Raw genomic sequence first — 17036 nt, 5'->3', positions numbered from 1 at the left:
GCAATACCTTTAAAACACTGAAAGAAAAAAAATTATCAATCTTGAATTCTATATCCAGTGAACATATCTTTCAAAAGCAGTGTTGAAGTAGAGTTTTTCAGACACACAAAAGAAAGAATTAATCACCAGCAGGCCTGCACTATTAGTAGTGTTAAAATTCAACTTTTAGGAAGGAAAAAAAAATACCACATGGAAATTGGGATCAACATATAAATGATAAGCACTGTAGATATTAACTATGTGGGTAAATATGAAAGATACTTAAGTGCTTGTATCATGATCTTAATATTTTTTTATTTTTCCCAAACAGATGTAATTTTTGTTCACACTTTCCTCCTGTTATGGTTTTCAATGGCAAAAACCTAGCTTGTTTATCTCTTTATTATATATTAGATGGTGGTGTAAGGTTTTTGCAAATAAGAGATAATGTACAACTTCCTAGTGGACTGAAATAGCTTATTTCCATGTTTTACTTGAAAGTTGCACAAGAGTCAAAAAAAGATAAACATAAAGATAAAACAAGTAAGTGGATGGAAGTTATCTTGCCCCACAAAACAATGATATTCCTCATAAAACAATGATATTCCTCATAAAATAATAATCTACTAAAAATACAATGTGTTTAGGAAAAAAAACAGAATCGATCTTTACTATTTCAGCGACAGTGTTAAAATCAGTTAAGAACTTGATTCTCTTTAAAACCCTCTCTCGGCTTCCCTAGTGGCTCAACGGTAAAGAATCTGCCTGCAACTCAGGAGACGTGAGTTTGATCCCTGGGTTGGGAAGATCCCCTGGAGAAGGAAATCGGTGACCCACTCCAGTATTCTCGTCTGGGAAATCCCATGGACAGAGGAGCCTGGCAAGCTACAGTCCATGGGGTCCCAAAAGAGTTGGACATGATTTAGTGACTAAACAACAAACTCCTGAGGCTGCAGTCGAGCTAACATGAGCAGAACCTCTGAAAATAGGGAAGAAGTCTGCCGTTCCCCATTTCAACAGCAATAGAAACTGAAGACACATGCCTTACAGAGGACCTTGATTAGATTCCTAACGAGGGAGCAGGAGTGTATGGGAAATAAATAATAAAAAATCAGAAAAAGGCAGTGTTGGGGTTCCTAAGATCACTCCCAGGTTTGAGGATTTGTTAGGAGGATACACAGGATTCAGCATATAGTTGAATTCACAGGCACGGTTTATTGCACCAAAAGGATACAAAGTAAAAGCAGCAAAGGAAAAAGGTGCATGAGATGAACATTGGAGGAAACCAGGTGTAAGGTGTTAAGAATTCTTCCTCTTCCGGTGGGGTCACAAAAGATGTGATTAATTACTCCAAGAATTAACACACATGAAAACACACGTGAAATGCTGTCTAGCAGGTATATTCACTGGTGACTCAGTCCTCAGGGTTTTGGTTGGAGCTGGCGATGTAGGTATCCTCTGCCCAGCATGTACCAAAATTCTAGACTCCCAGAAGGAAAGTACGTGATCAATATAAACCATATTGTTTGCAGAAACTGTTTAGGTACAGTGAACTGCCCTTATCAGTTAGAGAATGGGGGAAACATTTCTAAAATCCAAGTTACAAGCAGGTTTTTTTTTTTTTTTTTTAAGGACAGTAGTCCTTTTCTGCATGCTGCTGCTAAGTCACTTCAGTCGTGTCCGACTCTGTGCGACCCCATAGAGGGCAGCCCCCCAGGCTCCCCCGTCCCTGGGATTCTCCAGGCAAGAGTACTGGAGTGGGGTGCCATTGCCTTCTCCGCCTTTTCTGTATAGGGATATATTAAAAATATTCTTACTTTTTAATTCAAGAATGTCACTTTCAGAACTTTTTTTAGCAAATAGTATGAAATAGAGCAAAGTTATATACACTAAACCCACTGGAGTGGGTTGCCATTTCCTTCTCCAATGCATGAAAGTGAAAAGTGAAAGTGAAGTCACTCAGTCGTGTCCGACTCTTAGCGACCCCATGGACTGCAGCCTACCAGGCTCCTCTGTCCATGGGATTTTCCAGGCAAGAGTACTGGAGTGGGGTGCCATTGCCTTCTCTGCCTTTTCTATAGTATAGGGATATATTAAAAATATTCTTACTTTTTAATTCAAGAATGTCACTTTCAGAACTTTTTTTAGCAAATAGTATGAAATAGAGCAAAGTTATATACACTAAAATGTTCATCATAATATCATTTACATTAGTAAAAAAAAGGAAAGGAAATAAAGTGTCCAAAAACTGTGGAATGGTTCAGTAAATTATAGTACAGTAGAATGAAGAAATATTAAATAGCCATTAGATATTTTGAAGACTTTTAGTAACAAAAATGACTATCCTGGGAAGTAAATCAGAATGAAAAAATTACATATACAATAATAACTCAAAAATGGGAGAAATTTTTTTAAAATGGGAGAAATACAGAATGAAAGCTAGAAGGAAATACACTAGAATGTAATCATGATTCATTTCTGAGGGATGGCTTATATAAAATAATTTTTATTTTCTTCAACCTTTTTCTGTGCTGTCAATTTTTAGTTAATGAACACGTATTTACTTTTCTAATTAGAAACTAAGCTATAATAATAACATAATTGTGTTAAAAAGATTTTAGATATAATGGCCTATGGATTCAAAGCAACTTTAGCTAAACTATAAAATATTTAGTATGCATAGTGAATAATATGAATAGAAAATTAACTAGGGAACTTTTAGCATGGCAAATGACCATTTAAAGTGTATTTTTAAAACTGATGTGCTTCTTTGTTTAACTAGTTAACAAGAAAAGAAAAAAACAGGTAAAGGGAAGAAAGATATAAACACTAAAAAAAGCACTGACTAATTTTTATTGCAAGGAAAAAATGGCTCACAAACTAGCAAAAATACAAAAATAAAAATGCTATTTGCAAAGGATAGAACAAGGATGAATTTTCTAAATAACACTGAATCCCAATTTACATACAATCTGTTAAGCATTACTAACATAAGTCACATAAATTTTCATAGTTTTAAGGAGGATTAGGTAATTACTCTACAAACTTCCAGAGAAGGTGATTTTTTAACATATTTAGTTACAACTCCCCTCCATTTGTTTTAATGCATCTACTCTAGTCACAGAGATACTACTCCACAGAAAGCTATTTTTATACTACCCAGCTTCTTCGTCACTGCACTAAGAAAGGAGCACTAAGGAGGGAGAAAACAGACCACTATTGTATCCTCTTATCCCTGGAGAGATGAAATGGTTTGCAGCTCATTTTAAATCACAAAGCAATTCTTTTGTGTACGAATTGGCCCCAGGCGAGGAGGTTGTGCAACTCACTTTCCACATGACCTCCACTTGTGGCTGCTTCCCAATCATGTCAGAACATGAAAACCTTGAAGGCACTCCATGTGGGGCAGTGCTCTCTCTGCCTCTGAAGTAATTCCTGGGCCAAGTTAGAAAAACCAAATTTTGAAGAACCACTGCAATGGAAAGCATACTCAGAAGGAGGGTAAAAAACCCAGAATTTTTCTGGTTAAGAAGGGAAATGTGGTTAACCTAAATTGGTCCTAGAGAGCAAACGGAGGCATCAAGAAGCACTTCTACTGCTTCAGTTCAACTATGCATTTTTGTTTCCGTTATAAAAAAAGAACAGCTCTTTAAATGGTTTGGCTATATTCAGAAATGTAACTGCTTACAAAAATTCTGAAGTGTTGGGAAGGTGGCGGGGAAAGAGGGCAGATAACAAAGCATTGCTAGAGTCTTCTGAGTAAAATTTACTAAATAATCAAAGTCAGCAACTGGTGCCCACTAACAGGTGGTTCATCGAAGACTTTGTTGCTATCTCTCTTCTCTTTCCCAGGAAGAAAGATTATATGGGACTTGGAGTCAAAAAAACTTGGGTTCAGAGCATGTCACTGTCAAACATGCGTTAACCATTTCCAGATACTATGCTTTCCTGGCATTTGTAATCTCTGAATTTTAGGCTTTTTCCTCTATACCCTTTTCATAGGTGGTTATGTAGAAAGCATAAGCAAACTGTAAAGTACTAAGCATTTATTATTGTTGTTGCCAGTAGGTCTGCCTGAAATAGAGAAAGTATTTAACAAATGTTCACAAAGTTATTAATAAACTGCAGCAACTATAGTGGACAAATGGTAAGAGTAAGTAAGTCAAGAACCTTAAAATCAACAGTAACACTTCACTTAAAACTTAACAGATATTTAACTACAAAACATTAATATCTTATATGGAACTATTAGGTTAGTGCAAGTGTAACTGCAGTTTTGGACTGTGAATTTCGAGTCATTATAACTAGGTTCAAACACATCTTTATTAATCAAAATAGGAACCATTACAATCAACACAATTTTGCCAACAAGAAATAAGTTTGTTCCTGTAGCATAAAAATCTGTGCTTTGGGATTTGATGAACTCTTGGAAAGAAATTTCTGCTTTCTGGTTGTGGAAGCATTTTCCCTGCAAAAAGTTGTGGAGAACATGAAGAAGTGGTAGTTGGTTGGCAAGAGGGCAGGTGAATGTGGCAGATGAGGCAAAACTCTGTGGTCCAATTTGTTCAACTTTTGAAGTGTTGGATGTGTGATATGCGGTCGGGTGCTGTTGTGGAGAAGAACTGGGCCCATTCTGTTGACCAATGCCAGTTGCAGGCGTTGCAGTTTTTCATGCATCCCATCAATTTGCTGAGCATACTTCTCAGATGTAATGGTGTCTGCAAGATTCAGAAAGTTGCAGTGGATCAGACAGGCAGCAGACCATCAAATAGTGACCATGAACTTTTTTTTGGTGCAAGTCTGGCTTTGGGAGGTGCTTTAGAGCTTCTTCTCGGTCCAACCACTGAGCTGGTCGTCGCTGGTTGTCATATAAAATCCACTTTTCTTTGCATGCCACAATCCGATCAAGAAATGGTTCGTTGTTGTTGTGTAAAATAAGAAAAGATGACACTTCAAAAGAACAATTTTTTTGATTTGCAGTCAGTTCATGAGCCACCCACTTAGGGAGCTTTTTCACCTTTCCAATTTGCTTCAAATGCCGAATGACCATAGAATGGCTGACAGAGAGTTCTTTGGCAACTTCTCGTGTAGTTGTAACTGAAGGCTGGCCACTGCGCTCCTCATCTTCAAAGTTCGTGTCCCCTTTGCAAAGCTTCTTGAACCTCCAATGCACTGTATGTTCATTAGCAGTTCCTGGACCAAATGCGCTGTTGATGCTGCAAATTATCTCTGCTGCTTTACAACCAAGCCATTTGGAATTCAAATGAGAAAATTGCTAGAATTTGCTTTTTGTCTAACATCATTTCCACAGTCTAAAATAAATATAAAATAAGCAGCAAGTAATAAGTCATTAGCAAAAACATATAAAGCAAGAAATGCGCATTAAAATGATGTATTAGAAGAGTGAGTGAGTGAAAGTTGCTCAGTCATGTCTGACTCTTTGTGACCTCATGGCCTATACAGCTCATGGAATTCTCCAGGCCAGAATACTGGAGTGGGTAGCCGTTCCCTACTCCAGGGGTTTTTCCCAACCCAGGAATCGAACCCAGGTCTCCTGCATTGCAGGCAGATTCTTTACCATCTGAGCCACCAGGGAAGCCCGATATATAACATAATCACATTTATTTAAGAACGTATTCAATAACAGCAAATTTCGACAATGCTAAAACCACAATTAGTTTTGCACCAACCTATTAAACACCTTAGAAATATCCCAGGGGAAAAACAATTCTTCAACTGTCAGAAGCATGCATGCGCACTCAGTCACGTCTGACTCTTTGTGACCCCATGGACTGCAGCCCACCAGGCTCCTCTGTCTATGGAATTTTCCAGGCAAGAATACTGGAGTGGGTTGCCATTTCCTTCTCCAAAACTGCCAGAAGAGGTCACTGCAATCATCATATGTGGTGGGATCTCAGGTATGGCAGAGGCATGCTCGCAGATCAGGTTTCATTAAGGTACAGGATGAGAGGTTAAGAGCTGAGCTCTTAAGTTCAAATCACCAACTAGCAAGTTGTATGACTATGGGCACATTACTTAATCTTTTCTAAGCCTCAGTTTTCACTGATATAAAATGGGCAGAGCAGCAGTCTCCGCTAGCAGGATTCCTGTGAAGGCTTCAAGGAAGACACTCATGAATTACTTACCATAGTGTATGTGCTTGCTGTTGTTTAGTCACTAAGTTGTGTCGGACACCGTTCGACCCAGTGGACTGAAGCCTGCCAGGGTCCTCTGTCCATGGGATTTCCCAAGCAAGATTGCTAGAGTGGGTTGCTATTTCCTTCTCCAGGGGATCTTCCTGACCCAGGGCCCAAACCCAGGTCTCCTGCAGTGGCGGGAGCCACCAGGGCTGCCCATTACATGCTTACCTACCATCATCTGCATCACACTTTATACGAGGCGTCTTTTTATGAGTGGAACCACACCAGGTCCTCCACTTTACGAAGTTTTTACCCTCAGCCGTGGCAGAGAACTATGGCATGTTTTTGAAAAACACAGCAAATGGGGTCTACAGTGGTCATATATCCCATCCCCACATGGCACGATGCTACTTAGGTGACGTTAAGATATGCCTGCCAGGAACTGTGTTCCCTGAACCAAATGTTAGCAGATGTTCCAGGTACAATTCTTCATATTTCGCTAACCACTCTCTGAGCCATCCAGAATCCCTGGGTTATACTATTAAATTTAAAATTTCACATCCAGGTTGCTCATGCCCTATGTTTCACTTCCAGTAAAATTTATCTTTTTTTCAAATGGAAATGTCAAAAAGCTTAAGATGTGCATACATGCATATTTTTTCTAATTTGCAGTGAGTGGAATCTTGCTAATGCAGAAAGCTAAAGAAGTTAGAATAATGAAACACTAATAAAGGAGTCCCTTATAATAGCATATAACATGTTAAATGATGGTGGTGGTCAATGAAGCAATTGCTTCACATTCAATATCCTGCTGAAATGAAATAACTGCATTTTAAGGAAATAAAACATAACCTTTTTGAGATGTCCTGCTAAATGAGTCAAAAAACCTTAATTCTAGATCTATAAAATTAATCAAAATAATCCAACTGTGCAATCACTCTACATCTTATCATAGAGAAAGAATCTAATAGCGCAGTAAATTCTAGATCTTGGATATAAAAGACATTCCTCCCTTATGCCCCCAACAGTCACCTTCTTGGGATCACATCCACACTTTTGGGACATGGAAAGCCTCTTCTCCTGAGGAAAAGCTGGGTCCAGCCACCTCACCATGAGCCATGAGCTGCTTCTCCAGCCTGTCTGCCTTATTGACAGTGCTACCTGCCAGCCAGAAGCATCCTGGTGCCTACTGGGCTGCTGCAGACGGAGCAGACTGTGAATCCAGCCAGAGGATAAGAGGTTGTTTTAATTGGCTAAATCTGCTATGTACTAAGCGTATGGCCATGAATTTGTAGCCAAAACACTAATCTAAACACAAAACAAGAATGACATTTTCGCTCAATTCTAGTTCTGCCATGAGGATTTTTAATCTAACATTTTATAATGAGTACCAAATCCTTACCTTTGCTAAAGTAGAATTTTCATAGTATACTCCTTGTACCAAATCCATAAGAGCACTTGCTATAAGTTCCACAACCTAAAAAACAAGAAAAATAAAATCAGAAGAATTTTAAAAATGTATCCCCATTTTTACCTCAGACTGCCTCAGGAGGCTCAGTTGCAAGGGAGTATTGTGTTTGATAGAAAAAAAAAAGGGGGGGGGGGGGTTATGCACAAAAATCCTGGCAATGGCATTGTCCACCTGGATATTAGAGCTGTGATCCAATTTTTCCAGTCATAATTTAAACAAAAAAATCTTATAAGCATAGCATTTAATGAATATATGTGAAAATCCAGTAATAGCCACATTTAACATAAGTTTAAATTTCAGATAATGAATAAAATCTTAACCCAATTTATTTTCTGAATGTTTGTTTCTATCAGGTGGATACTTTTTCAATATCCCCATTCTGGGAGCCATCACAATGCCAGTTTTCATACTTAACACAGAAAGAAAAGCAAAAGCAAAAGAACAGTTAACCTTTCTAATGTGTTCATTCTGTTGCACTAAAAATGTACTGTGGATATATTTGGTATAGGGCCCTTGGGTCAAATGTACTACAACACTGAAAATGTTAATAGAACTGTAATAGTAAAATTGTATTCATCTAACCTGTATTATTTTCAAGGCTTAGACTATTAAAAAAAAATCAAACAAAATCAAAAGCTTTGAACTTGTTCCAGAATGTAAAACAAGCAGAAAACAGTGAATGGTCTCCTTGGAACTACTCTACAATTTAGAGTTGTTTGCATAAACCATCATAGTTCAAGAGGATAAGATAGTGGTATTTATTATAACGTTCAATGCAGCCATTTCAAACAACAATTTTCAAGGCAACCCTATCTGTTTCTTACCAAGTCTTATTATCTTGTATTTTTAGCTCTCTATGTTATGCAGTCTTATATCAAATTCCCACTCTTGGCTTCCTAAAATTTAGCTCAGTTCTGATTGAATTAAAGGATTTTGTTTCAGCTTTTATCATTCTTGTAATTGAAGACATTATTAAGCCAAAGGATACAGACTCAAACAACAAGATACTTCAACCTCAGGTACCTTGGATTTAATAAACATTTTCTTAGAGGTAAATGACATTAGTTTATAGAAAGGTATGCTTTAAAATTTTAACACATAAGCATTTATCTCCAAATTTATATTTACATTCATCCTGCTTAACATACACAAGGCTGCTGATACGGAAATTTTGCTGATTAAAGGGATATTTTTTTCTAGCTCTGCAGATGGGTTAATTTGTAAGACCTATACAAAGTCTTTTTTTTTTAATTGCATTGCCCTTAGGTAACCAAATACTTAAGAAATATTGTAGTAATATAAGCTGCAGAGGAACTACAAGGACAATGATCCTACAGTGTTACCAGATGTGTTGAGTTATTTAAGTGGGGAAAAGAGAAAAATGAATGGATTTTTTTTCCCCCTGAAGGTATCAGATAAGCTCTGCTCTCAAATCCAGGAGGATAGAGTATCGCCAATAGGTCTATGAAAGACTGTAACTAAATGCACAGCATCAGATTGGATTACAGTTTACACAAGCAACATCCCAAGGTCCCTCTGATGGCTGGACATATAATACAGATCAATCAGTCACTAAGAAATGTTATGGTTTTGAAACAGTTTGAGGTCTGAGATCAGCACTGGTAAAGTGAAGAGGGATTTACAAAAAGAAACTCCAACACTAATTTTAACAGTGGACCTGGTTTTGGATAACCAGAGTTATGTTCCCTTACTTTCTGAAATTCCAGACCAGGAAGAAGCAACAAAAACAATTTATTTTCTGATTCTTTTTCTGTTAATGCAATTAGCAAATATACCTGTATTTACAAATTTATCATTTATAAGTGACCTGTACTTCCAAATGACCTTCCTTGCTTAAGCAGAATATAATATCTCCATTGCCAACAACAGCCATCAAAGAAAAAACTTTGGACTTGCTTGGGTTAACAAGTCCAGGAAGGTAGGAGAGTATAGAAAGCAGGATAGCCTAAGGGAGCTGCTTGTGTCCCAGACAAAAATGACTTATCCAGCACACACTTAAGTATCTTTCCACTGCTTGAAATGTTTACTTTTAAAATTATACCCAAAAGAGATGTGTACCATTCTCCTTCAGAATCACAACTATTTCTAGGAAGATGATAGGGCTATCAGCCCATATATATGTTAATTAGAACATTTAATGATCCGATCTTTTTTGTTCATTACATGTCTTACTACTATAGGCATTCACCTGTTTAGATGTTTACTGTACTTAAATATAAGAAGGCACCTCCTGGGCTTCTCTGATGGCTCAGTGGTAAAGAATCCACCTGCCAATACAGGAGACATGGGTTCAATCCCTGATCTGGGAAGATGCCACATGCCATGCAGCAACTAAGCCCATGTGCCACAACTACTGAGCCTGGGCTCCAACCCAGGAGCCACAACTACTGAAGCCCAAGCTCTGCAACAAGAGAAGCCACTGACCATGTAGCAGCAAAGACACAGCACAGCCATAAGTAAATAATTTTTTTAAAAGGCACTTGCTTAATGAGCTCTCCCCTCCACCCCCGACTCCTGCCTCAGATTCTTGAGAAATGATTTGTTTAGGCAACCTATCTAAAATTTACAGTAGCAAGGATAATGATAGCCAGAGAAGAACCTACAGCCTAACTGCCACACTTTGGTGCTTTAGATAGAGGTGACCCTGAGAAGGATTCAAGGACTTCTGTCCCAAGCCCTAGGGCAGGGTGGTGTGGGGGGGGCAAGCAAATACTTTCTATTAGAAAAAGATAGGCTAAAAAGAGCCCTGAAGTTAGCCACCCTCAGAAGCCCAACAGATTAGAGAGCTGTAATGAAATAAAGCAAAACACTACAAGGGAGAAGATCTAAATTTTACTCCAAGGCATTAACTACCAATTTCACTGTGAGATTTGGGGCAAATCAATTATTTCTCTGAATCTTGGTTTTCCTCAACTATTAAATGGGGGGCGGGGGCAGGGGTTGCAAAACATAATTCCTTGAAGTTTCTTCCAGTTTTAAAATCCTGAGTTTAGAAATGCAAATCTTAGTATTTATAATGAAGAAATTAATTTGAAAACTGCTTTTTTTGTAAACTGACGAGACATCTTTGCTCATGATATTATTTTTAATCTGTTCTCTTCACATGGACCTTTCCCCCCAACTAAACTTTAATGATCACTTTCTTTGTGAAACTTTGTACCCAATCCCTCTTGGTTCTAATATCTGAAATTATAATGAAATTATTTCTATTTTTTAAATCACTTTAAGTCATTTCCACTTTTTAAACTATAATGACTGGCAGCCCACTCCACCAACTGGCAAAGAAGTCCTAGTTGGGTCAATTAAAGGTCACATTGCTAAATTCTGGGTCTTGAAGGGCTCTAATACTTGGAAATAACTCATATATATTGAATTCAGAACAATAACAGGTTTAAGTGCAAAGTTGCAAAAAAACAATAATGGCATAATTGACCATATTGCTTCCTTCCTTCTCTAATGAGTAAGTATGTAGAGCACTTCGAAGAGAATCTGGAACATAGTCTCAGGGAGTGTACAATATAAGTCTTAGACAGATGAAAGGCACAGCATGGAAACCAAGATTAAAATGTGTCCAGATATTTGGGAAGAAAGTGGATTTTAATTCAACAACTGAACACATGAAGACTATTTTAACCAAAATCAGAGGTCTCTGTAACACTGACTTACAGTTTTTTGAATCATTATTTCAGATTATATGACTGTCATTATCAATATTATAAAGTTTACTTTATAATAAACTTTAGAGAGTTTATTACTGCCTACAGAGTAATCAAATAGGAAACATGTTTCTTCATTTCTACATTTCTAGAGGTTGTGAGAATAGCAGAATAGCTTACCTGTACAGGCAGATGCAAAAATGCTTTTTGCACAAAAATGATCTGTGTCATGTGTTTAAGTCTGACTCTACAGCAATGTCATACACTATCTCCCCATCTTCTAAGTAACACCTTAGATTTCAGTGAGCCAGAAGTCGGAACCACTCACAATGTCAGTGTTATGAGCGGGTTTCTCCTGCCACCTTGCTTTTGGCTACCAGGGAGAAGGCTGCATAGGAAATGAAGTGGACATCAAATTGCTGTTCTCAAGCAAAATGTTGATCTTTTCCCATTTTAATCACTATTCTCTCACCGAAGATTAAAGATTAGGTATTTTTTACATGCAGCTGAACCTTAGCACAATTACAGATCCGATATAACTGATCTTTGGAACGGCTTTGTTAAATGGTTAATTCACAGGACAAATTTTACCAGTTGCAGGGGAATATGTAATTGCTTCATTCTTTATCTTTTGGCGAGGGTAACCACAATTCAACAATTTTTTCAACTGAAAAACTAAAGTGTTGTGATTATTATGCCCTGAGCTGTAATAAAATTGTCATCTTAAAAATTAGAAATTGAGAGAAGTAGGAGGTGGTAATGACCAAAAAACATCCTCACTCACTGCTATACAAAGATGTCAGTAACATATTCTTAAGGAAAAGAAAAAGAAAAGCTGGTTACAAAACAGAATAACAGGACAGGTATTCTTTTTTAAAAAAATCAGCTCAATCAATATTTATGTATGCTGAGAAAAGTCTGATACAACAAAATATTAATAATAATACAATCTGTAAGTGGTAAGATTCTAGATGTTTTTAATTAAAATTTTTTCAACTTTTCCAGTTTGCTTAAATTTATAATCACTTACTATATAGTGAATTACATATTCTCCCCCCTTTATATATTTGCTTTTATAATCAGATACAACAGAAAACCTACTTCTAAGGCAGAGGGACAGGAGAAGGCATATCCTGTTTTAGCCTCAGAAAGGTTTCAAGCTAAGCTGTGTCCACACACTGATTTATGGAATATAGCAACTGAAAGTCCCTGTATTAGCAAAAATAAGATCAGTAACTGGTGATAAGCATTCTGTGCAGACAACTTGTGCCCTTCTCAATAAATGTGATTCAGGAGTACTGTCAGTTAGCATTTGACAGATGGAACAGGCTCAACAGAGTTGTAGATGTTTCACTAGTAAACCAGACCTCTTTGGTTTGAGCAAAGGAGCGCCTATCCTAAATTTAAAGTAAAATGCAACCAAATCTTTAGAAAAATGTTAATTACAAACTGATGTGGCTCAAATGAAACTTAAGCCATCATAAGCTATCTGAGTTGATGTAAGAAGGTGGTATAATTGTATTTTAATTCACTTTAAAAAGGTCGCTATGTACTTAATCTGCTTGGTATATTAAAACTGTGGAGACTATAATAGTCTTATAATCTATTTATAATCTTTATAGTTTATAAAGATTTTATAATCTTTCAAAAACTTGCACTGGGAAGGTTGTTTTAATGATTATTTTTTTACTACAGTGTGGAATGACAGGACAACATATGATCCATCATGCTATCTGGGAAGCAAATGAACACACAGCCCCTCGGCCTTTAGTACTCTTAACAGCTGCTAGCAGAGGAAACAGTCATGTGTGTGCATGCATCTGCCGTGCTCATGGCATTAATTATGCACAAATTTATTGCACTCCTCCCCCAGCCCCCAGGAACAAATAGCAAAGCATGAAGCGGGAGCAAAGGTAAAACACCCTTGAGGGAGAATTAATTCTCATATACATCTTGGGAGGAACAAAAGATGGACTCGGTGTAAATATGTCCTTTTCAAAGAGCTTTGGCATTTGAAGGGATATCATCAAGAATTTTTTTTTAAGCCACAGAAATTATATTGTCAGTGAAAACATTTTACAGAAAAATATTTTTATAGGTAAAGGATGCCAAATAGCCTGCTAATGGTAATCAGAGCCATTCGCTTCACACTTCCATTCCTCTTCATTCAAATGGAGCACAAAGTATTTGAGAGAGACTTTTAAAGATGGAGATTTACTTATATCACCAAGGTAAGGTACAGGAGGACTGGTAAAGGATGAACGCTCTCCCATAGAGGCCAGTAATATCTAACATTTGTAAAGCACTTCATCATTTACAAACTGGGTGTAAACAAACTATCTGGTTCCAGGTGGATTCAGTCCTCAGTACCCGGCCAGAGCTTCCAGGCTGGCAGCCTCAGTGGAGAAGCAATCTCTGAAGAACATGGGGAGCAGCAGCAGTGGCCAAAGAAAGGGTGAATCTGCTCACTCACCACCTGGGCACAAACCACCCAGATGAGCCCTAATCTGTATGCTGATTAGGATAAATGAGTGGCTTTAATAAGCCACTGATGAAGTCTACGAGAGAATGGCTCTCTCCACTCCTTTCTACCAGACAAGGACCAGGTTTAATGAAGACAATGATAAAAGTCTGTTGCAGCAAACACACCACTAACTCACAGGAGTTCTGGAAGACGCTTCTAACTCGGCTTTTTGAAGGGAGTCTTTTCAATGCTGCCAAATGTGTAAGGCCGTGCTTATTTGTGGGAGGGATGGCAATCTGTTCGAGTGAGCTGGAAGTTCTTTCTGGCTAAGGGGGAAGAGCAGAGAGAGAAATGGCACTACCAGTAGGACAGGTGCAGCAAAAACTAAGCAAATTGATAATCTTAATTTTTAATTTAGAACAGCTGATACATTGGTTTATAAACTCTAACTACTGGTAACATTTGTCAAAAGGGTTCATGAAAATTCAGTGAACTACAGAAAAGTATAAAATCACAGCTGATAAAACAAATAGTCCACAAGTTCAGGAAAACAGCTTGCATGTAAAGTTTGAAATTTAATATTACATTGGCTAGTGCACTCATTTCAAAAACATGTGTTGATAGCCTACTATGTACCTGGCACTGTATTAATGAGAGAAGTGATAGCCATACAGAGATAAAGGCCATTTATTTGTCTTTGATCACCTAGAAGGATAATACACAGATGAGCTGCATGACCTTGGGCCAGTGCATCACTTCTTTTTTTTTTTTCATTTATTTTTATTAGTTGGAGGCTAATTACTTCTTAGGGGCTCAGTTTGCTTATCTAGGTAAGAGGTAACTGTATCAGCAGTAAGCCCCAAGATCAGAAATACCTAAATGTGCACCTAAACTGTGCACATTTGTAAGGAATGTCAATTATAATGTGCAACTCTATGTGTGTTAGTCACTCAGTTGTGTCCGACTCTTTGTGACCCCATGGACTGTAGCCCACCAGGCTCCTCTGTCCATGGGATTTTCTAGGCAAGAATACTGGAGTGGGTTGCCATTGCCTTCTCCAGGGGATCTTCCTGACCCAGGGATTGAACCCGGGTCTCCGGCATCGCAGGCAGTTTCCTTACTGTCTGAGCCACCAGCGAGGCCCGTCCAATTGCAAGTTATAGCCAATTAGCCAAAAATGTGGATTTCTTTTATTAGCAATACAAAAGTAATCCAAAAGTTGCTTACTTTTTGCATGAGGGTGTATGACTGGCTGTGTTTGTCACTGAGCAGTGACAAATATCATTTATTTAAACGATAATTAGGTTCCTGAAAAAGTGGTGGGTAATTTAAAATGCTGACATCAAGATCAAACTTTTCAGAAGAGATAACGAAAAAGGAGATGCTTTTGAATATTCATTGGAAGGACTGATGCTGAAGCTGACGCTCCAATACTTTGTCCACCTATTGCAAAGAGTCGATTCATTAGAAAAGACTCTGATGCCAGGAAAGACTGAGGGCAGGAAGAGAAGGGGGTGATAGAGGATGAGATGGTTGGAGAGCATCATCAACTCAATGGACATGAGTTTGAGCAAACTCCAGGAGATAGTGCGGACAGGGAAGCCTGGTGTGCGGCAGCCCATGTGGTCGCAAAGAGTCAGACACGACTGAGCGACTAACAACAACAACAACAACAACAAACCTTGTTATGACTGGACTTTCTCTGAAGAAAATAATGCCTGCCATTTCAGTGATCTGCACACTTTTCCCCATGTGGCCAATAACCTACATTTTGCTTTCACTGCTTCTTCATTTGAGGGCCCTCTCAGTGATGTTAAGTGATGTTTTCCAAGTATGATTTTACTGAAAAGTTAATTCCACTTTTGAGAAGTTCACAGTGTGAATCTTCAGAACACCAGAATCATAATAGAGTATTTCATGCAACTGAAAGGATGCTGCTGGCTAGGACACTGCCCAGTGGTACTGGGTTTCAAAATTTTTAAATGGTAACCCAGAGTAAGAACTGTATTTTACATCATGACACAGTACATGCATACATGCGCATGTATAAAAATGAATGAAAAGTTTTATAAAACAAAGGTTTCATTATTCCTATTTTCTTTTGTATTTCATTAAAAAAGGTGTTAATAGTGACTTACTAAAAAAAAAAAAAATAGTGACTTACTAAATCGATTTCACCACCCACCAAAAAACAGGATGTGACCTGTGGTTTGAACCATCATCTCACATCATGCTGATGTCATGCACAGCCCATGGCTTGTCATATATGACTCATACTTTGATATGTGGCTTGAACCATTATATCATGCTGATAACTGTCATGTATAGCTAATACCTTAGCCATCTTTTAAAAATTTTTTAACTTATTCTTAATTATTTTTGGCTGTGCTGGGTTTTCTTTGCTGCATGGGCTTTTCTCTAGTTGCAGTGAGGGGGGCTACTCTTCATCGTGGTGCAGATTTCTCGTTGCAGTGGCTTTTCTTGCTGTGGCGCACGGGCTCTAGGACACGCAGGCTTCAGTAGTTGCGGCTCCGGGGCACTGCAGCACAGGTCCAACAGTGCGGCACACAGGCTTAGCTGTTCCGCAGCGCGTGGGATCTCCCCGGATCAGGGACTGAGCCCACGTCTCCTGCGTTGGCAGGAAGAGTCTTTACCACTGAGCCACCAGGGCAGCCCCTTGGTTAGCCATGTTAATTGCAAAATCCCCAAATTTCTGACATGCAGCTTAAACATTGCTATTCTGAAACATATTTGTAAAGGTGCTAATTTCTTTATCACTTTATACCAAAAACAAGTAAATCAACTGAGTGTAAACAAAGGCAGGATAAAACAAAATCATTCTTGGGTACTATAGGGTATATTCTGTTAGGGTACATCTCAGTCTTGTTGGTTTATATTACTGATGTTGACTATTAGCTGTAATTGTATTAGATTCATGAAAACAAATTGGCTTAGACCACATTTGGCCAAAGAGTTAAAAACTTCAGCATTCTTTTGGGATTCACATATACACCTTGCAAATTCCAGGGATACCATGTCCTATTGGGTAACACAATTCACCTTTCAGCACAATCAGTTCCTGTTCAAACTGGGCCATACTGAAAGGCAGATGTTTGTAATTTAGAGACATCCCAAGGTCTGCACTTCAAAGGCAGTCACAGAAATAAAAGCATGACTCATATGTGTTAAAAATCCATGCATCTTGTCTAAAACTGTAATTGTATTTCTTCCAAATACCTTCACAGTTCTTCAAAATCTGTGATTTAATGAAATTCTAAAAATAATGGGCCCTACTAATACTGCAT

The 17036-nt window shown here is 38.0% G+C and overlaps 1 protein-coding gene across 7 annotated transcripts in view; it reads right to left on the bottom strand.

The window, feature by feature from the left end:
• The window catches only part of PDSS2 (decaprenyl diphosphate synthase subunit 2), a 273201-nt gene that overhangs the window by 88961 nt on the left and 167204 nt on the right, over positions 1 to 17036 (bottom strand). For all 7 annotated transcript variants that reach the window (XM_043889762.1, XM_043889763.1, XM_043889765.1 and 4 more), the window contains one exon: positions 7522 to 7596. In XM_043889762.1, the coding sequence (XP_043745697.1) occupies positions 7522 to 7596 (75 nt within the window). The remainder of the gene's footprint in view (positions 1 to 7521; positions 7597 to 17036) is intronic.

This window comes from Cervus elaphus, chromosome 28 (assembly GCF_910594005.1).
Source record: "Cervus elaphus chromosome 28, mCerEla1.1, whole genome shotgun sequence".
In the NCBI taxonomy this organism is placed as follows: domain Eukaryota; kingdom Metazoa; phylum Chordata; class Mammalia; order Artiodactyla; family Cervidae; genus Cervus; species Cervus elaphus.
This window is presented reverse-complemented; position numbering and strand designations above follow the sequence as displayed.